The sequence below is a fragment of the Octopus bimaculoides genome, chromosome 23 (assembly GCF_046866305.1).
Source record: "Octopus bimaculoides isolate indiv1 chromosome 23, ASM4686630v1, whole genome shotgun sequence".
NCBI classification, from domain to species: domain Eukaryota; kingdom Metazoa; phylum Mollusca; class Cephalopoda; order Octopoda; family Octopodidae; genus Octopus; species Octopus bimaculoides.
Window position 1 is genome coordinate 16,662,886 of NC_142950.1, and position 23,627 is coordinate 16,686,512.

The window sequence follows — 23,627 nt, forward strand, 5'->3', positions numbered from 1 at the left end:
ATAGTTTGGTGGTATGGTATATTTTTCCCCCAGGGAAAAGTCGGTCCTTCATGAAGTCCACTTGCAAAAGTCTTTTATTAGAGACACAGCGGTATTTTATTTCCTCTTTCATTTCCACTCATATGCAAAAGTGCGACATGTAATGCGCATAAAATATCAATTAAGGTGAAATGCATTCCATAGTGTTTAAACAGCAAAAACAAGATTAAAAAAAGCATATATAGTTATATAGATATATATATATGAATATATATGTAGGTATATATATGCATATATATACATGTATACGTACATATATATACTCTGGTTGAATCTTCTTTGCGTCAACATGTACCTCCTTCCAACAATGTAGCCTGTAATCTAATCAAGATGCCCTTGGCCTGATGAGCTGCCAGCGGTATACACCTGACTTGGATTTTATCACTTCTGAGGCGCCACTCGCCATGAAACATATGTAGCCCGAATTTCTACAATTCCCGTATTTTTCCTACTTTTGTATTCTTTTTCGCACATTCTGCATCCCTGCTGCAGCTTTTCACATGAAATTTTAGGCCCTCCCAAATCGTCTTGGAAAATATGATATACAAAAGTTAAACCCTCTGACATGATATGCAGATTTTTCCGGCATACGAGTCGACGTCGTATTTACTAAAAACATGCGAACATTCAAACATAGAACTTCTTTCTCCACATCGTTTTTCGATAAAGAATAATAATCCGCAAACTTCCGTTTCGATAAACCATTATTGTTCCTGAAAGATGTCTTTTTATATTTACTACGAATTGCTTGAAGCTAACTTTCTTCCTACATCTCGATCCCTGGATCTTACACACACACACACACACACACACACACGCACACACACACACACACACACACACGCACACACACACACACACACATATATATATATATACATATATATATACATTATATATATATATATATATATATATATATATATACACATACGTATATATATATATATATATATATATATATATATATATATATATATATACGTGTACATACATGTACATACACCATTATACGCCATGTCTATATACATACAACATTTCTTTCTTTCTATTTACACACACATGCACATGTATATATATATATATATATATATATATATATATATATACATATGTGTGTGTGTGTGTGTGTGTGTGTGTGTGCGTGTGTGTGTGTGTGTGTGTGTGTGTGTGTGTGTGTGTGTGTGTATAATCGTCGTGAACACGCAAAGTTTCGATCATGTGTTGGGTTCCATCGGCACCTGAGAACCATGTTCAAATGTCTACTGGTATAATGCTATGAACACTTTATTATTAAGAACTTTATATACTGGGTCGACCCATTAGTTTATATTTGGGCACATAGTATACTTTGCATTTGACCATAAACTTCTTGTATATAAAAACACGGGTCTTATAATTGTCCATTAAAGCGTCAGCTTCAATCTGCAGATTGTATCTAATCAGCTACAATAATTGCATATATTGACGCTGCAGATTCTCAACACACTAGTAATATATACATGCATGTGTATACATATGCATGTACGTATGTATATACATACATATATATATTTAACAGTTTCAGTCATTGGACTGCGGCCATATTGGGTCACGACCTTGTGTGTGTGTGTGTGTGTGTGTGTGTGTGTGTGTGTGTGTGTGTATGTATGTGCACACACTCCTACATCCCCCACACACACACTCATTAACAGCGTATGTGTTTGTGTATGTGAGACAGAGAAAGAGATAGAAAGGGAAAAGATAAAGAAAGAAGAAAAGAGACGAAATATGTAGAAGAAAAGAAATTACTCGGAAGTGTCTTTGTTTCAATTTTCATTTTTCTTTTTTTTTTCCAAAACGTCTGAACTTTATATAAGATTCGTTATAGACACCGGAATCTATTTTGGTAAACACCATGGCATCATTTTTTTACAAACACACACGCGCGCGCACGCACGTGCACACATACACACTTCTGTCTACAAACACAACCCCACTTTTTTTTATTATTCAGCTGATACCGTGATCAGTTCGATTTTGGTGAGTGGGAGTGCGGTGTGGAGTGGTGAGATTAAATATTGAAAATAACCATTGATCTGTCTGCTGTGTCCAAGAGATTTTGATGTTTTTGTTTGTTTTTATTGTTATGATTATTTTGTGTTTTCTATTGTTGTCTTGTTTTTTCTTGTTGTCTTGTTTTTTCCCCCGTCCAAATCGATACGACATCCGATTGACCGATACTTGTCGATTTTGGGGTGAAGTTAGGAGGGGGCTTGGACTTTTCTTTTCTTCCACCATATAAATCATTCCTTTGTAGGTATATAGGGAGATGGGGGAAGGGAGGTTGGTAGACTCAAGTGACATCTTACTGCTGTTCCCTATGTAGGGAGAACAAAGAAGGAAGGAATATGCTCTCATCTCCGATTTATTTCTTCATTCACCACCACCATCACCACAGGGTCCAACTGTGTGTAACCAATAAGAAAGAGGGAGGGGAAGAGAGTGAGAAAGACGGAAAGAGAGGGGGAGACTGATAGATAGAGTTTGCGCTGGCGTGGCTGTTTGGTTAAGAAGCTTGCTTCCGATCCATGTGGTATTGGGTTCAGTCCCACTGGACACCATCCTGGGCAAGTATCTTCTATTATAGCCCCAGGCAAACCAAGCCTTGTGAATGGATTTTTTCGGTCGTACATAAGTGCGTGTGTGCCTCTGTCTGCGTGCCTCTTTGTTTATGCGTGTGAGTGTTTGCTTGTGCAAACACTCACTGCTTCACAACCGATATTGCTTAGTTTGCAATCCTGTAACTTTGAGGGTCATCAAAACAGAGCGATAGCGTAAGTGTCAGACTTGCAAATAAATCTTGGGGTCGATTTGTTCGACTAAACCATTCGACGCAGTACCCCAGGATCGCCGAAATCTGATAACCGAAACAAGTAAAAGATATATTGTAGTCTGATCAATACATATCCGGTGAGCTGGCAGAAACGTTAGCACACCGGGCGAAATGCTGAGCGATATTTCGTCTGCCGTTACGTTCTGAGTTCAAATTCCACCGAGGTCGACTTTGCCTTTCATCCTTTCGGGGTGGATAAATTAACTACCAGTCCTTGTTTGTCCCCTCTATGTTTAGCCCTTTGTGGGCAATAAAGAGAGACTGTTACCATAGTAAGGAAGCTAAAGCACGCAGAGTGAGGCCGCTTGGTAGATTAACCTTGAACTCTGCTATACATGCGCACTAAGTTTTAAGATTTTGGCTCACTTCCGCTGTTTACAGCAGTGCTTGGAAGGAACGTGTGTGGCGTATGATCGTCTCATTGACCATGACAGAGAAAGTTGTCGTGATGATACCTGTTCAGAGGCAAAGTCGCAGAAAGTTTATGAGTCGCACACAAGTGACGTGTGGCTCAAGCGCTTCCAAGATGGCCGAAAAAATGTCAATAGTGACGAACGTTCTGGGAGACACGCAACCAGCAGAACTGAGAAAAACATCGCAGATGTGCGTGCAGCTGAGAGGTGAAATCGTCGAATGGACAATCAGTAAGTTATCAAAGGATGAGCAGATTAGTTACGGCTCAGTTCAGTTCATTATCACTGAAGATTTGGTTATGAGACGCGTGTCTGACGAGTTTGTGTCAAAACTGCTTTCAGCTGATCCAAAAGACACTCGGGTTTCAGTTGCACAAGATCTCCTTGATTGTGTCGAGAACAATGAAAGCTTTTTGAAAACTTTGCATAGGCTTCTGAGTGGGTACCGCCAAGCTTTTGGAAAAAATTGATGCAGATTCTCTGCCCAGCTTTCTCTGTCATGGTCAATACGACGATCACACGCTACACACGTCCATTCGAAGCACTACTGTAAACAATGGAAGTAAGCTAGAACGTTAAAACTTAGTGCACATGCACAACAGAGTTCAAGGTCAATCTGTGTCAAGCGGCTTCACTTTGCATGCTTTAATCTTGTTACTATGACAACAGTCGGGATAGTATTGATCAGACCACGTACGCCATTCTCTTAGAAATTAACTCTATGATTGCATTGGTAAAGACATTTTTTATATTTTACCTCTTTCAGTCTTTAGACTATGGCCATGCGGGAGCACAGCCTTGAAGAATTATTAGTCGAATAAATTGACACCAGTGCTTATTTTTTCATTAGCCTGGTACTTATTTTATCGGTCTCTTTTGCCGAACACTATTTTTAGAGAACGTAAACATACCAACGCCAGTTGTCAAGCAGTCGTGGGGGGCAAACACGCACACACACACACACACACACACACACACACACACACACACACTCACACACATATAATATGGGTAGCTAATTCGCAATTTTACAGCTTAAAGGCAAAGTCTGTACGTCACTAAAGCGAACAAGGGCACCAGTGTTGCTAGAAATAAGAGTCAAAACAACTCAATAGCCAACAAAAGCATTATCTTAATGAGGTGACAAGGGAGACAAGATCTCTATTGTCATAGATACAGCCAGGTCATCGATGATTTCGCGTTCTGATGCTTTATGCATCTTAACGCTAATCAGTGACTCTCACCGCGCCTAGATTTAAACTAATCCCTCCTTGTCAGCTTACAAGATTCCCGTTGAGATCATACGTTGAGATCATACGCTGGTTTCAAAAACGGTAAAAGCGAAAATTATAAATAATATGAGTGACGAATTCGCAATTTTACAGCCTAGCAATACTGGTGCTGATTACCACACAGTCACACTTGTGTCTATGTTAAAACTGTGACCTTTGTGAGTCGTAAGGTCTTGGAACAAGTTGATGTAACCATGACGGCTAGAAAGAGAGGAACTAGATAGATAGATAGATAGATAGATAGATAGATAGATAGAAGGTAGGTAGGTAGGTAGGTAGGTAGGTAGGTAGAACTAGTTAACTAAATAGATAGAATGGAAAGAATATAAGAGCGACAAAAGGTGGAAGCAAAAAAGAACAATAATAATAAATTTTATCTTTTAGTTTTTATTTTGTTTTATTTTAATAAATTGACAGGAGATTTGAAGTTAACATTTTCAATATACGAGAACGAGGCATGATTATTCTTTTCGATGCTACTTGAAGTGATTACGAGGCTTAGTATTCATTAGTGAACATTGTCTTAAACGTCGGCAGATATCTCCTTCAGTTTAATAGAAAGTGAATATAGATTGATATCGCATTTCAAAAGCTATTAGGATAGAAACACAAGAGGCTTGCCTCGATGTAAGCTGAAATGCCAAGCACCACCACCACCACCACCACCCCTAGCACCCCGCACACATACACATTCTTTTCACGTCACAACACCATCTCAAACTGTTACCAACAACGGCAACATTAACAGGAAGAACGTTATTGCCATCGCCGCTGCCCACTCCACCGGCTCTTGTAATCACTACTCGCCACTGCACACGAAAACAAAAGGATTCACTATGATTTTATATTAAGCCGCCCAACTTTTACACACACACACACACACACACACACACACACACACACACACACACACACACACACACACACACATATATATATACGTACATACAGTACTAAGCACACTAATATATATGTATACACGCACATATTAATACGTATGTCTGTATATAAATCTGAATACACGTACACGTATATATATAATCACACACAAATGCATAGTTATATCCTCAAGCAAACTGTCTGAGTTGTATACGCAGTCCATTGTACGCGCACTCAGAACCAATTTACACACCCAACACTTAACAACCACCTACTTTATATATATGTATATATATATGAATCATATATATATGCATACATACTTATATATGTGTGTGTGTATGTGTACATGTGTTGTAATTTATGTATATATATATGAATCATATATATATGCATACATACTTATATATGTGTGTGTGTATGTGTACATGTGTTGTAATTTATGTATATATATATATATGCATTTAAAGATACATTTGAATATAATTCTACTTGCATACGTAGTCACGTATACAGGCATGTATGTTATTCAGACTTACACGATACTCATTACGTTCACACAAATGTTCATGACTGGAAACGCCACCCAGCGGCGTTTTATCGGCTTTAACACGATATGTCAACTTGTACAAAAGAGACCTACTTAACTTATATATAACCATTTATGTTAAAGTCATCTTTACTTAGTTTTTCTCTTCTCTTATTCAATTTTTACTCGTCAATATTATATTTCGGTTTAAGGCGGTGAGGTGAAGAGTCGTCAACACGTCCGGCAAAATGCTTCGTGACATTTCGTCCAACTTAATGTTCCGAGTCCAAATGCCGCCGAGGTCGACTTAGCCTTTCATCTCTTCGAGGTTCAGTACTGGGGTCGATGTGATCGACTTAGCCCCTTCCCCGAAACTACTGGTGTTGTGCCATTATCTGAAACCAATATTATATTTCAGTGAACAGGGTGTTGAGGCACGTGATGACAAGAGAGATGGGTGGAAGCTGCAATAAATGAGTTGTAGTATTTAGTTTCAGGTGTCTAGACCTAGATTTCGATATCCACCCAAGTCGTCTTTGACTTTCATTCTGCAGAGTGGTGCGGACAATACTTTATATTTTAGGCACAAGACCTGAAATTTCAGGTTCGAGGTTAGTCGATTACGCCGATCCCAGTCCCTTACTAGTACCTAATTTATCGACCCAGAAAGGATAAAAGTCTAAATCGACCATGGTGGTATTTGCACACTCAGAACGTAAAACCAGAAGAAGTGCCACTAAGCAATTTGTCCGGCATGCTAACGATTCTGCCGAGAGGGTAATAATATAAATACTTATCAAGAACTCTTATTCTGCTATACGTTTCAGTCAATGGACTGTGACCAAGCTGGGGCACTGCTATCGAATTTCATTCAGTCATGTTCATTCCTGTACTTATTTCAGGCTACCACATTTTCCGGCATACAATTCAACGTTGTATATAGAGCAAACATGTAAACATTCAATCATTGTCATTGTTACCAAATCCTGCTGCTTTTCACATGGAATTTTAGATCCTCCCAAATCGTCTTGGTAGACTGGAAAATATGATGTACACAAGTTAAACTCCCTGACATGATATACAGGGTTTTCCGGCATACGAGTCGATGTCGTATTTACTGAAAACATATAAACATTCAAATATCATCACTATCTTGCCAAATCCTCCAGTATTTCACATGGAATTTTTGGCCCTCCAAATACATACATACTCCAGTCATTGCTATTCGGTTATTAGTGTGATCAAATAAAAAAAAAGTATTCCGTCTAGCGGGAGATAAATATCGTTTAATAGATACATCATTTAAATGCGAGCTACTGTACATTTTATGCATTTTAAACATGAATGATTGTCCCATAATACACAGAGAGCAATACAAGCTCATTCACCTATTTCATTTTCAAAGGTATGAACCTAACAGCAACACGCATTTATATCTTGTATATATTAAATAATATATAGAGATACAGTGCATCCGTGTGGCTTCGTGGTTAGGGTTTTCAGACAACGATCGTAAAGATGTGGGTTCGATTCCTAACGGTGCGTTTTGTCCTTCAGCAAGCAGACATTGGTCCAGTCCACTCAGCTATCAAATATGGTTTGTATCTGAAATCAAAGTGGCAGCCTTGTCACATTCTGTGCAACGTTGATTCTCCCTCAGACCTACGTTAAGTCCACGCTGTCTGTGGAGTTCTCAGCCACCTGCACGTTAATTTGATCGGTTCTGCTGGGACACTTGTCGTCGTAATCAAGGGAGTGTCGGTATCGTAAAGATACACATATAAGTTTGTATAGAAATATACATATGTTTGTTTATGCCTGAGGAATGACAGAGATGTACTCAATAAATGTTATAGAGGACAAAATTCTTTTTATTTCTTCTTCGAAACTGAGAGGCCTTTCGATTTTCACACTTTCACATTTCTGCAATCTCTCAGTCTGTGTATTCCCATATGTGTGTGTGTGTGTGTGTGTGTGTGTGTGTGTATGCATATGTATGTATATTTATATATATGTATGTATATATATGTATGTATGTATATATATATATATATATATATATATATATATATATATATATATATATATATATATATATATATATATGTGTGTATGTGTGTATATGTATTTATGTATATATATGTATATATATGTATGTATATGCATGTATATAGATGTATATGTATATATATGTATGTATGTATATGTATATATGTATATGCATGTATGTATATATATACATACATATATATATATATATATATATCACTGTATCAACCAGAATATCAGCTGTTGTTATACACTGCTGGTCACAATGCACTTTCGCCCATTGTTGTATCTTTAAAATGATGCCACCACGCTGCCTAGGTGAACAGGCCAACATCCCCACTGAAAGGAATACCAGCCCATTGCAGCTTACCTATTTACAGCTGAGAGACCTGGAGCAACCTGAAATATAGTGCTGTTTTGATGAAAATAACGCACAACCAGTCTGGGAAACGAAACCACGATCGCAAGACTGCAGGTAAAACGCTGTAACCACTAGGCCACGCGCGTTCACAAGCTAACCAGGTGGACAGACAGACAGACAGATACGTTTAAAAGGGTTTGCAAAATATTTGATACTGTCACACTATAAGAGAACAGATTTTCTACCTCATACCACATGTGTTTAAAACGAAAGCATTTCCTCACACAATAGGAAAACTTCATTCTAAAACGTTCGTGTCATTCTGTTTTCCCAAGATATTATTTGAAATAGCTAATAACATCTAAAGAAATTTTCCTTCATATATATATATATATATATATATATATACACACACACATATATATGTATATATGTATGTACGTACGTATGTATGTATATATATATATATATATATATATATATATATATATATATATATATATATATATATATATATATATATATATATATATATTTGGGCGGAGGAGTGTGCGTGTGTGGATATACGGATATATAGAAATGTGTAAAAAGTAATTATAGGAGTCGTATAACAATGAATTTTTCAATGCGTTTCTATTCGTAATGGCGGCCGTCGGCCCGAAATAATCAGTTAAGGAAATGGAATTTAAGGTTTTTCTTACAGCATATATGTGTGCATACGTGTATGTATGCCTATGTGTATGTATATGAATGTGTGTGCGTGTGCGTGCGTGTTATTCGTCCTATTCAGAAGGTGGTATTATATGTTATTTGAAAAGTAATTTTCAAGTGATAATTATTATTGTTTTGCTGTCTTATAACATGAACTCTCTTAGTGTCCGTTAAGCTTTGATATAAGTATATATATATATGTGTGTGTGTGTGTGTGTGTGTGTGTGTGTGTGTGTGTGTGTGTGTGTGTGTGTGTGTGTGTGTGTGTGTGTGTGTGTGTGTCTGTACACAGCAGAGGTGCAGGCGTGGCTATGTGGTAAGAAGTTTACTTCCCAACCACATGGTTCCAGGTTCTTTCCTACTGAGTTGCACCTTAAGCAAGTGTCCTCTACTATAGCCTCGGTCTGACCAAAGCCTTGTGAGTGGATTTAGTAGATGGAAACTGAAAGAAGCCCATACGTGTGTGTGCGTGTGTGTGAGTGCGTGTGTGTATGTGTGTGTGTGTTTGTACCCATATTTGTATGTAGAAATAAATGTAGAGATAAGCAAGGTAGACAGACCAATATATACAATTTTATATCAATACACGAAATACAAGAAATGTATATAAAAAATGTATATATGTTTACATACAAAAATGGTCTGACTTACACTGAATACAACTGAAATAGAGGATTAAATGCGTTGAAGAAAAGTATTACAAATCCAGCAGCTGTTTCTGGTGGCTCGGCGGTCCAAAATAACGTTTGTAGATTGATTCCATCGTCAGATGAGACGAGTCTCCGTCTTCAAGGAAGAGCTCTTGCATTTGATATGTTAAAGGAAAGAAGTTCAAAGATAGAATGATTTTGTGGAGAGTTAAGTGTATTAGATGGGGGGAATTGGGGAGATATTCAGATAGGGAATAGTGAGAGGAGAAAGTAAATATCAGGAGTGAGGGGTTAATAATAGGGTGTTATGGTAGTTGAGGTGAAAAGTAGGAGGGAGGGTGTTGTATGTAGTATGTGAATAGTAGTCTATTGTGTTAGTTTGTATGGAGGGTATCGAATTAATGGCTGAGATAGTGAGAAAGGCAATGGCCATGAGCACTACGAAGTGAATTCTATATGGAGGATATCTAATTCTCATATATGAACTACATATTTGGGATATTTGGGATATTTGGGATATACCTATATTTATGTATGTGTGTACATATATCTGTAGCTATATATGTTTGTATGTATGAAAATATATATTTGGGTAGGTAGATATCTGAAAACGTTGAAAGGGGAAACAGTTGGAGAATGGTAGACAATTCACAGTTCAAATCTTGCAGAGGTTAACCTTTACATATTAACCTCCAGGGCTTGATACTGATTAGCAGTAAGTCCATTACATTTTTTGTGATAACATAAGTACCTCTCATGTATAGGGGCTGGGAAACAAACTTCGCACCACACAGCCACGCTTGCGCCTATTTAAAAGTGTGCTCCTTTGAGTCCTTTTAAGCTCCGAGTTTACTTTCTTTTGCATCCCTTTATGATTCGAGTTTACTTTGCCTTTCATCTCTCCGGGCCTCCATAAATTGAGTAACCAATTTAATACTGAGATTCATTCTATCAAAATTTGTGCCTAAAGCAGAAAGCTCTGTTGTTTTTGTTGTTGTCATCGTCGACGTTATTGTTAGTTTATTGTTATCGTTGTGTAGTTATTTTTGTTGGTGTTAGTGTCGTTATTGCTGTTTTTTCTTGGTCTTCGTTGACTTCTTGTTCTACTTACTTCCAAATCATTCCTCTCTTTTTCTCTAATGATGCTGTCCAATTATATCGCAATTATATATCTACCAATTGAAACTCATTGTTTTTCTCTCTCTCTCTCTCTTTGTCTTCAGGATGCGTCTGTATTTATCTTTGAGAAACGTGTTGCCGACAAACTGCACAAGCCACGGCGTCGAGAAACAGTTGCAGAAATACTGCGAAAGGAGGTGCACCAACTGCAAAGAATAAAGCATCCCAAAATTCTGCAAGTGTTCCATACTCTGGAAGAATGCCAGTGAGTAGTGTCACACCTCAGTTACAATTTTATCTCCTATTTTCTCTTGATACATGTGTGTGTGTGTGTGTGTGTGTGTGTGTGTATTAATATATGCTTTCAGTTGAAAATCCATATTTGTGAAGCTAAAGATAGCGCTGTGTTTAAATTGACGTAATAATTGCATTGTTCAATTAAATGGATCCGCTTGATACGGTCGTACTGCATTACTACTTGACATCTTGTTGCTTATTTTGATTTTATTCACCTTACTTCGAGCTGTGCGGATAATACCGGACTGACTTGGAGCTTCAACTTAAATACCTAATTCAAGTGAATTAGGTATATATAAAACTCTAGATCTGCACGTACATGTAGGTCATTCGCAAAACTGTTAAACCAAGACAGGCTTTCTCAACTTCTTAGAATGCCCAGAAAAATCACAATATGCCAATAAAAGTATGTCGAAATGGTACATTTGTGATCAGATATCGAAATCAGGACAATTTCTTCCAGACTTAAACGATCTAGAAGATGCAGAAAATATTGGTCTTGAAAGCGTTACATCCATTTTTGTTGCGCACGTAACACCAAGTAAATGAGAATTGTGATCACAGACATTTTTCTCCAGCAAATTAATTAGCATTTTTTGAAATTTCAATGTCAGTGTAAATAAGCACCATGGGGTTTTTAATGCTACTCTGGAGAAATTCAGAAGAACGAGAAGTTTATATTTTTTGGCGCAAAAAGTTTTGTGCAGTGTCACGTACGTCACACATTTTTGGATTGCCCTCTTAAAAAATTAATCATACATTCCATATGAAAAAATATTTTTGTTTAATACTTGCCTGGATAGTCAAACTTTACTGTTAAAACAAAAATGAGACATAAATTATGAAATAATAGACAGAGACATAAATTATGAAATAATAGACAGAGACATAAATTATGAAATAATAGACAGAGACATAAATTATGAAATATCTACGCTGAAAATATTGAACAAGAATTGGATTGAAATACAATTCTTGTTCAACATCTTCAGCGTAGATATTTCATAATTTATGTCTCTGTCACGTACGTCAGTCGAGGATAGCCCATATACGTGCGTGCGTGTGTGTGTGTGTGTGTGTGTGTGTGCGTGTGTGCATATGTGTGTGCATGTGTGCATGCATGTGTGCATGTGTGTGTGTGTGTGCGTGATGTTTACTTCGTTCCGCTCTTATATTCTTTGTTTTATAAATTCGGTTATTTCTAAAAATTCGAACGCGATGGAATAATCTTCCTGTGCCTAACTATTTCTGGGCAAAGGTGTGTATGAATGGCTCTGTCTGCCTAACTATGCGCACACACACACACACACACACACACACACACACAATGAAAAGAAGAAGACAAAGAAAATTCTTTAACACAACTTTAATTATGTTACATTTGTTTCCGTATCATCTCTATTTGCAACACCAGTTTACGCAAAAATTCTAAATAGAAGTTCAAGTAATGTTTGCGGTTTCGAGAGGCTCTTCTTCAGCCTTGCATCAAAGGTACGTTGTTACATTGTCTTGATCACAACTGTCCGACGAACGGGAACGTGAACCTCTGAGTAAAAGTTTTATTTTTTGTGATGTTTTTACAGCTTTAAAAAAAAGTATATATATATATATACACATATATATTTATAGGCGCAGGAGTAGTTGTGTGGTAAGTAGCTTGTTTACCAACCACATGGTGCTGGGTTCAGTCACAGTACGTGGCACCTTGGGCAAATGTCTTCTACTGTAGCCTCGAGGCGACCAAAGCCTTGTGAGTGGATTTGGTAGACGGAAGCTGAAAGTCCGTCGTATGTATGTATATGTGTGTGTGTATATATGTATGTGTGTGTATATGTTTGTGTCTGTGTTTGCTCCCTCCCCAAACATCGCTTGACAACCGATGCTGGTGCGTTTGCGTCACAGCAACTTAGCGGTTCGGTAAAAGAGACCGATAGAATAAGTACTAGGCTTACAAAGAATAAGTCCTGGGGTCGACTGCATGGCTGCAGTTAAAATGACTGAAACAAGTAAAGGGCCATCGGTATTTGAATAGCAAACACAATAAAGGTAAGACAAACATCATGCAACAAAAATAGTTGATTTATTTTTATTAAAATTATCATCGCCTCTGGAGAATGTATCATAATTACCAAATGGCATTTAAGACCAGCTTCGTATGAGAAAGGGAGAAAATCCCGATTCAAGAATTTTCCAGAACTAAAATGCCATTGAGGAAAAGGACAGACTTATCTGAAGATACTAGGACAGTTGTAGACATGCGTTTCTTATTCAACAGCCGTCTTCAGCACGGCAATTGTCCAAAGGACTTACACATATACATAACAGTGAAGAAAACATTTATAGTCTAGGCAATTTCTTTAATTTAAACAAAAATGTGAAATACCATACTACATACATTCTTGATTTATAAAAACTATCTCCGTCCGCATCTATGGGATGCATTATAATTACCGAAAGGCAATTATGATTAGTTTCAGTTGAAAAGGGGAGATAATCTCGAAATTGAAGATTACTCCAAAACTGACATACCGTTAAAGAATATGACATGCTTCAGTGTGTACGCATGCGCGCACGCAAGTATCTGTAACATATGTACGTGTATAAATCTATGTGTAAGTGTATGCGTATGTATCTGTATGCGTCTGTATGTATCTGTCTGTGTACGTGTATTAGGTGGTTGTTTGTGTAATCCTGTGTGTGTCTGTATCGGTATACATGTATGAGTGCTTGTGTGGGTATTTGTGTATGTAATTATGTGTGTGAGTATGTATGTAACTCTGAGTGTTTATGTACATGTATGCTTATGTGTATGTGTGTAACCCTGCATGTTCGTACATGCATGCATGTATACGTGTGTATGTGACAATGAGTAAATGTGTTCATTTATATAAAAATATATATTTGTATGGGAGTGTAACAGTACGTATATATATATATATATATATATATATATATATATATATATATATGCGCATGCATGTATAAGTACGTCATTGCGTACGCTCGTGTCCGTGCCTGTGTATCTGCATGTGCATACATGCATCTGTAGATATGTATGTGAACTTGTGTGAGTATGTATGTGTATATAACTCTATGTAAATGTGTGTGTGTGTGCGTGTGTGCGTGCATTTAAGTATGCTTGTTTGTGTGTGTGTTTGTGTGTGTATTCTTGTTGATGATGGAAGGAGGAGGTCGTAATAAATCAAAGTTTAATTAAATTAATTACAGAAGTAATTAATGAGGCATGACTTCTTTAGAATTTCTATTTTACAAAGGTAAATATTTATTTTTTTATATATCATATTTATTGTTTATCATAAGTATTTTTCTTTTTGGTGTCGGGTCGGGATTTCTTTTTGCGTGGAATCTCCACTTTTTTCCCATTATTCATTCAGTCCCACATTGATGATGACGATGATGGTGATGATGATGGGTGGTGTTGGTGATTTGGGTGTTGGTGGCCGTCGTGGTGGTGGTGGTGATGATGATGATGATAACGGTAACGACGATGTAGGGGGTAATAAGGAGGAAGAGCAGGATAACGACGGCGACGGCGATGATAATGACGATGATGATGATACGGATTTTTAACATCATGTCTAAATAGAAATGATTTCTGTGAAATATTTAGTGTTAGATCGGCCATCTTGGTCAGAGATTAGAGAAACGAGCGCAATAACTGACAGGGATACAGGGCGTTATAAAAAACAAATGAAAACACCCTCTCCCATCTAAAAGTAAAAGTATTTGAAAAAATCAAAAACTATCAACTAGATTAAGGCTGAGAGATAAGAGTTGACTCAAAGTAGTCACCTTCAACATCCATCACGGATTTAAGACGGCTCCACAACTCGCTTATGCCGTTCTCACTCTATCTCTAGGAAGATCTTCGAACACCTCCTTCATCACAGTCACCCAAATAAGTCTTGATGTTGCAGGCAGAGCGGTTGGTGTCTTTCTCAACCGTTCCCCACACATAATGGTCGATGGATATAGGATTGAGGGAATTACAAGGTGAAATCGTATAAATCCAATGACAACCACTTCTGCCTGTTTATGAAGGTATGGCAAGGAGCCGAATCCTGTTGCCACGCATATGGCCCTCCAGCAGCAATTATTTTCAGCCAGGGCTTGACCACAGTCTCCAGCAGTTTCCCATAGCCGACTGAATTGAGCCTGTTCAAAGCTGCGGGGATGGATTCCCGCGTGTGAATGCAGTCAGAACGCCTGTTGTGCTCCTTCATGCTAACCACGGCTTCATAGTCTGTTGAAGTTGTCCATATCACATATTACAGTCTTTACAGTGATCACAGAGCATTGAGAAGAGGCCATGATGTCGGTATTTCCATATGCGACCGCGAACCATCATAATACAGGTAACACTTATCCAATATTCGGATGGCTTCCAGTCCTCCACGTTAGCTAACTACAATTTTATTCTTCATGCTCTCCAATGAGGTTGCATGTTCACCAATACATCAAACTTTTCTCGAAAAAAGGAAATCAGTCGTTAAGTTTAGCCCGAATGCCCTGTATATAGAGTTAGTTGTCTTTAAAGTGTCGGGCAAAATACCAGATGGTACTTGTTCTCACACTCGATCCTGTGTGTTCAAATCATCTGACGCCAACTTTACCGTCCACCCGTTCAAGCTACATAAGATGAATATCTAACAAAGGGTGGTGCAGAAACGTATCTATAAGAACATAAGATGAAACGCCTGTATGTGGTTGTGTGTTTCTGCATACGCTTTTGTGTGTGTGTGTGTGTGTGTGGGTGTGTCAGTGCCTTTGTGCGCGTTTGAGTTTATGTTTGTATGTGCCTGTCTTTGTATGTCAGTATGCCTCTATGTGTTTGTCCGCCTGTGTGTGTATGCCTTTGTGTGTGATTGTGTGTGTGATTGTGTGTATGCTTGTGTGTATGCCTGTGTGTATGCCAGGGTATGTGTATGGCTGTGTGCATATACCTCTGTATGTGTGAGTACGCGCGCGTGTGTGTGTTGGATCCATCTCTTCGGATCTGCAGCAACGAAGCCACATCATACAATAGGTCACGAATGGGAACTGAAGGACTAAGACAAGCCAAGATATTGATTGACTCGTTAACCCATTAATCAAACGAGCGATTACTTAATTGGTTAATTAAACAGTTAATTAGTTCACTAATATGACTCAAAGGTGAGACAGAAACAGTGGAAGTGTTAAAAAAATCACTATTGAAAAAATCACTCTTTCAAAATACAACAGCATATATGTGAATGCTGGTATGTTTGCAATCAGAGGTCACGGCCATACTGGGGCACCACCTTCAGTGCGATTCGTTTTTATTTTATACCCAATTCAAAGTTTCATCGCCGGAGTAGCGTAATGAGTCCGAGAGCGTTGCCTTTCTTTGTATTTCCTGCCGTGTTGTGGCTTCATCAGGTACCTCAAGTAAAAAGTTGTCCAAGCGTGTGTTGAAAACATCCACATCTACGCCTCGCAAATCTCGGAGGCGTTTTTGGCAGAGTGTTAAACGTTGTAGGCCCTTAAAACCTAAGCTGTTACAGTATTGGGTCCTTACTCTAGATGAAAAAACAATAGGCAAAACAGATGCAAAGTGAATTGTGACCAGCGATGTATAACATCCGATTGTCTTGTCGATCACGTAATATATATATATATCACGTGTGTGTGTGTGTGTATTTCTGTGTGCACGCATTTCTCTCTCTCTCTGTGGATAGATAGATAGATAGATATAAATTCAATTTGAGTATTAACTTTATAGTTTGCTTCAGAAACCAGTCCATGGGTACCAGAGGAGTTGACATTTTCCTGCAATAGTATTGATGTGATGTATTGTTTCGTATATTATATGATAATATTCCAGCAATAATTCTTCTGGTAAAGAGTTGATGAAACAATTGTAATACTATGCAATAAAATATGTTCCTCACTCAATTCTCGGCACCTTGGACAAGTCTTCTATAGGCTTGGGCCAACCAAAGTCTTGGAAAGTGAAAGAATCCCGTTGTATACATATGTACATATATATATGCATGCGGGCACGTGTGTGTATACCATCACCTCTTGACACCCAGCGCTGGTATATTTATATACCCGTAACTTAGCATTTCGGTAAAGGAGACCAATAGAATAAGTATCAGGCTTTATAAAAGTAAGTACTAGGGTCGATTCATTCGACTAAAAATTACTTAAGGTGGTGCACCAGCATGACCGCAGCCTAATGACTGAAACAAGTAAGAGATATTACAAATGACAAAGCTCCTTTCTTAGTCAAATATACCCCTAGGGTCGGTTGCCCGGTTTCTGAGGCGCATAATTGACCGAGATCACATTTCCACCCCTGATACCCACGAACGGAATGCCAGTCCGTCGCAGAGTTAATCATTTACAGCCGGGTGGACTCAAGCAACGTGAAATTTAGTGGTTTTCTCAAGACTACAGTGCATTGCTCGGTCCAGGAATCGAAACCGCTAAGCCATGCGCTTCCACTTGTGTGTGTGTGTGTGTGTGTGTGTACGTGCGTGTGTGTGTGTACGTGCGTGTGTGTGTGTGTACATACCCACGTGTATATGTATATATATATATATATATATATATATATATATATATATATATATATATGTATGTATATATATATTCACACATTCACAGAAACCTAATTGCGTTGCATTTTGCAATGGTCATTGGTCCATTAAAAGCAGAACTGATTATATTAACTGATTGTTTGTGAGAACGTTTCGCAACACGTTTTTAACCTTCTCAACGAGTTCTCCTTGACTTCTTCATGCCTCGGTGTCAGGTCTTTATATTAATGATGGTGATGGTGATGATGTGGTCTGACGATGTATATAAGCATGTGTGAGGATATGTTTGTGGTGTTCTTATGTATTGTGTATATGTGCGTGAATTTTATGTGTATATACATATTTTACACAACTTCTGCACTTCTGTCAACTGTATTAAATTCATTTCAATTTACTGAGGTGGCAGAGAATGGCAGAGAATGGTAGAGAAGGCGGGGTAGGGTTGTCATTACCTTGTCTTTATTACAATATTTTATTTCTTCCATAAATCTCTATTTTCGGATTTTAGCTCTCTTCTTTTTCCCACTTGTATAAATGTATATACATGTGTGTGTGTATGTGTGTGTGTGTGTGTGGTTTAACTATACATACAGATAGATAGATGGACGGATGGATAGATAAATGAAGAGAGAGAGAGAGAGAGAGAGAGAGAGAGGGGGGAGACAGATAGACAGATAGACAGTGCTCATACGTGGACGTATTTCTGGTTGTACGTGACTCTCGCATTATGACAATCCAAAGCCTGGAGCCATTAAATAAATAGAAGATAGTATATACATATATATATATGCCCAGGAACACATTAAAAATTATTTTTAATTCAACAATATACGATATAATTAATGAGACCGAAAAATAATAAAGAATTATTAATTATCTTTCTGAAATATCTTCACACCATTATAAAGTGTAATTGTAATCTCTATGCCTAGACTCTGTGTCTCTATCATTATATTTTCGGTGACATAATTAACAAAACAATAATAATTCTTCAGTTGAATCAATTGTTATGACTGTTTTGGCGATGGGTTTTAAGAATAATACAGTTCCACAGAACCAGATTAAATGCCTTCCAGTATTGACATACGACCCTTTTGAGTTTTTTTTTTTTCATATATATATATTCACGTTTTTTCAAATTCTGCCACATCGCCTTTGTCTCTCATCAATCGAGGATCGATGAAATACGTACATAACCGAAGTCGAGTGGACGACATCATCGATTATGACCTTTCCCAAAATGTCTGCCTCTAAACTTATTTTAGAAATCAATCATTGGTTTAGTAGAATCGTCAGTTCTTTGGAAGAATAAATTCTTTCTGGTATTTGTTCTGGCTCTCAACAGTTCAGAGTTCAAATACTGCCGAATTCAATTTGTCCTTCATTATTTCAAGATCACTTTTTTTTATTCTTCAATGGCTTCGACCACTGGGTTGTAAGCATACCAAAGTCTCTCTCACACATGGACAAAAATATAGACAAATATACAAATGATAATAATGTGGAAATGAGAAAATATAATTTATTTCAATAATGTATTTGTTATTATTGGTTTCAAATTTCGGCACAAGGCCAGCAATTTCGAGGGAGGGTTTAAGCCGACATAGGCACAAGCCCAGAAATTTAGGGAAGGATGTGGGGAATATTCGATTAAAATCCCCTATGTATGACTAGTATTTTATATTACTGGCTGCAGAATGATGAAAGAGAAGATTGACCTCATCAAGATTCGAGCGTTCATGACTGTAACTACTACAGCAAGACATTTTATCAGACGCTCTATGAAAATGACAATTGTTTAGGTCATGAATTTTGAGGAAGGGTGTCGATCGTAACCAGTCCTTTAAATCGATCCCAGTGTTCAGTACTTTATCTTACCTATTATCGACCCCAATACTTTATTGTTACTCAATTCGATCGCTGACTGAACCCACTATTTCTTTCATACTTTGTTTTATCAATTGTCAATCACGTAATTTATTGGTACTTTATCTGATCGATTATCAAATCCGAAACTTCACTGATACCTTAATCTTTTATCGATTACCGATATCCAACGGTTGAAAAATAAAAATAATCGCGGTGGGACTTGAACTCGTGACGTAAATGGCCTTAGCTAAATACAACAAAGGCATATTTTGTCCAACCTTCTAATGATTCCTCCAACCCACCTGCGGCGAAACATTGTCAACAACAAATTAAGTGAAATAAACGAGAAAATTGAAGTAAATCTCGTGACAACATAAATACAGCCCAATAAATTATTTTAGACAATTTCCTACTCTAACTTAATTAGATTTTCAATGGGTAATTTCTGTCATTTTATATTCTTTTTTTTTTTCCTAGATGAATATATAAATAAATACATTAATAAATTAATAAATGAAAAATAAATAAATAAATTTAGAAGCTAATAGACAATGACTAAGTGTATTATTGATCAATTACATTTTCTCATTTTCATACGTAGTGTGTATTCTGGAGGATATCAAGTGTGTGTGTGTGTGTGTGTATGTGTGTGTGTGTGTGTGTGCGTGCGTGTGTGTGTGTGTGTGAACGGGTGTGTGCACATGTATATATATGATTATTTAATATTATCTGGGTAAATAACTTACAGCGTACTGTCCAGAGCTCATCTACAGGTGATACGCTGAAACAATTGTAGTGGTCCGGAATAAAACTTGTTCATTCAATCCTCTCCAATCAAACTCATTTTATAGATAGATAGATAGATAGATAGATAGATAATAATAATAATAATAATAATAATAATAATAATAATAATAATAATAATAATAATAATAATAATAATATTATTTACATTATTTACATTTGACGGATATTTGTCCTCATCTTGTTTGTTGTTAACACAACGTTTCGGCTGATATACCCTCCAGCCTTCGTCAGGTGTCTTGGGGAAATTTCGAACCTGGGTTCTCATTCCCAACGATGTTACTATTATTATATTATTATTATTATTATTATTATTATTATTATTATTATTATTATTATTATTACTATTATTAATCAGGTCGCTGCCGTGAATCGAACTCGGAACCTTGGGGTTAGTAGCCCGCGCTCTTAACCTTGGGGTTAGTAGCCCGCGCTCTTAACCACTACGCCATATCCCCAAGACACCTGACGAAGGCTGGAGGGTATATCAGCCGAAACGTTGTGTTAACAACAAACAAGATGAGGACAAATATCCGTCAAATGTAAATAATGTAAATAATGTAAATAATTCCTCATCTCTTAAATATAGAACTGAATAATAATAATAATAATAATAATAATAATAATAATAATAATAATAATAATAATAATAATAATAATAATAATAATAATAATAATAATAATAATAATAATAATAATACAAAGACCTGGAAATAGAGGTAACTCGAATGTGGAATCTAAAAACAGAAACAATTCCTAGCATAGTAGGCGCCTTAGGTATAATAAAAAAAATATTCAGGCAAATATATAACAAAAACACTAGGACTTACAAATATATATAACATACAGAAAATTGCACTACTGGGCACTGCACACATCCTAGGAAAAACAATTTCAATACAGTAACTATAAGAGCATCACAGCAAACCACAGCACATACCCAAGGCGCACAGAGCTGTGCTCGGTAGTGAAGTGAAAGCACGTTATAAAAATAAAATTAGTGAATAATAATAATAATAATAATAATAATAATGATAATAATAATAATAATAATAATAATAATAATAAGTATTTAGGAGTATATAAGTATTTAGGAGTCAATGAACTAGATAGGATACAACATACACAAATGAAAGAAAAAATAAAGAAAGAGTACTATAGACGAGTTAGATCACTACTAAAAACAGAGCTCAATGCTAAAAACAAGATAATGGGTATCAACACTTTAGCTGTCCCAGTTATAAGCTACAGCTACAACATCCTTAACTGGACACTAAACGAACTATGTAAAATAGACAGGAAAACAAGAAAAATAATGACAGGATATAGGATGCACCACCCAAAATCTGACATAGAAAGGCTATATATACAACGCACAGAAGGTGGCAGGGGTCTTATACAGCTAGAAAACTATTATAAAATAACCACCATAGGACTGCAAAAATACCTACTCCAGAAGCAAGGGAAACTAATACAAATAGCCACAAAACACGAGCAAAACAAAAAACTGTTTTCAGTATTTAAGGAAGCTGACAAATACAAACAAGAAATCAATCTACCTAACAAATACGAAGAAGAAGAAGAAGAAACAACAAAAGCTATAAAACAAATGAAATCCAAACTAAAACTAGAACAGCAACGGACCATGATAAAACGATGGCAAGAAAAGCCCCTACATGGTAAATACTGGGCTAAACTAAATGCGAAAGAAATAGACAGAGAAAAATCCCAGCAATGGCTGAGAAGCTCAGGACTCAAAGCAGAGACTGAAGGATTTTTAATTGCTGCACAAGACCAAAGCCTCCCCACCAGAAATTACCAAAAACACATAATGAAAAGAAATATAACAAGTAACTGTAGAATATGTGGAGATCGACAAGAAACAATAAATCATATTATCTCTGGCTGCCCAGTCCTGGCTAAGAAGGAATATATTCACAGACACGACAGAGCTGGGACCTATATACACTGGAAGCTATGCCAACATTATGGAATAGCAACAGAAAAAAGATGGTATAAACACACGCCAGAAAAGGTCACAGAAAACGAGAAAGCAACCATACTCTGGGATATGCCAATACACACAGATAGAGAAATTAAGGCAAATAGACCAGATATAGTTGTCAAAGATCATGAAGGAAAAAAATGCCTTCTAATTGATGTTTCAATACCAGCAGATGACAACGTTTCTCTAAAAGAAATGGAAAAACTTTCAAAATACAAAGACCTGGAAATAGAGATAACTCGAATGTGGAATCTAAAAACAGAAACAATTCCTATCATAGTAGGTGCCTTAGGTATAATAAAAAAATTTTCAGACAAATACATAACAAAAATACCAGGACTTACAAATATATATAACATACAGAAAATTGCACTACTGGGTACTGCACACATTCTACGCAAAACACTTTCAATACAGTAACCATAAGAGCACCACAGCAAACCACAGCACATACCCAAGGCGCACAGAGCTGCGCTCGGTAGTGAAGTGAAAGCACGTTATAAAAATAAAACTACTGAATAATAATAATAATAATAAATCCTAATGATGCATGGCGCCTATCATCCACGTACAAACACTGATCGCCTATACAGGAAGGGAGCAAATGGAGGAAGGAGGGAGACTGCGTACGTATGGAACTCGGGAGTTTAATGAGATACCTGGGCCAAAGTAAGGAAACCTTTCCAGTATCAGTTAGGAATGAGTGAGTGTTGAAAGCAAAGGAAAAACAAAGCAAGAAGAACAAAAAGGAGATGAAGAAGCGTTACGCAACAAGGGACTACACAGTATATTCCATCTAGCCACAACTGAAGTCCGAGATTTCCCTGAATCCCCAAAATCAAGTGCCCTCTCTATTCCCTTCTCTCCGACTTACAGGTCTATGCTGAGAGAGGTAACACTCTGTCAATGAACTCATTCGAGGACAGCACTTCCCTCTCCACTCTCAATTTCCTTTTCAAGTGAAACTTGAAGAAGTCAATGAGAGCTCTACCAAAGAGGAATATATCTGTCCTCATACTTTTCAGCCTTGTCCACCAAACAACTTATTTTACCACAGCCTTCAGGCAATGGAAAACTGCTTTGAAGGCGGGTGGCAGGACAATCATCACTACAGACTCGGCCGACAGACGAATCCGTCCCACATGTGA

At 37.1% G+C, this 23,627-nt stretch overlaps 1 protein-coding gene across 1 annotated transcript in view; it reads left to right on the forward strand.

Moving 5' to 3' along the window:
* The window catches only part of LOC106871154 (SCY1-like protein 2), a 726,002-nt gene that overhangs the window by 328,815 nt on the left and 373,560 nt on the right, over window positions 1-23,627 (forward strand). Inside the window, exon 2 of the mRNA XM_089340062.1 lies at window positions 11,022-11,182. Coding sequence (XP_089196188.1) covers window positions 11,022-11,182 — 161 coding nt within the window. The remainder of the gene's footprint in view (window positions 1-11,021; window positions 11,183-23,627) is intronic.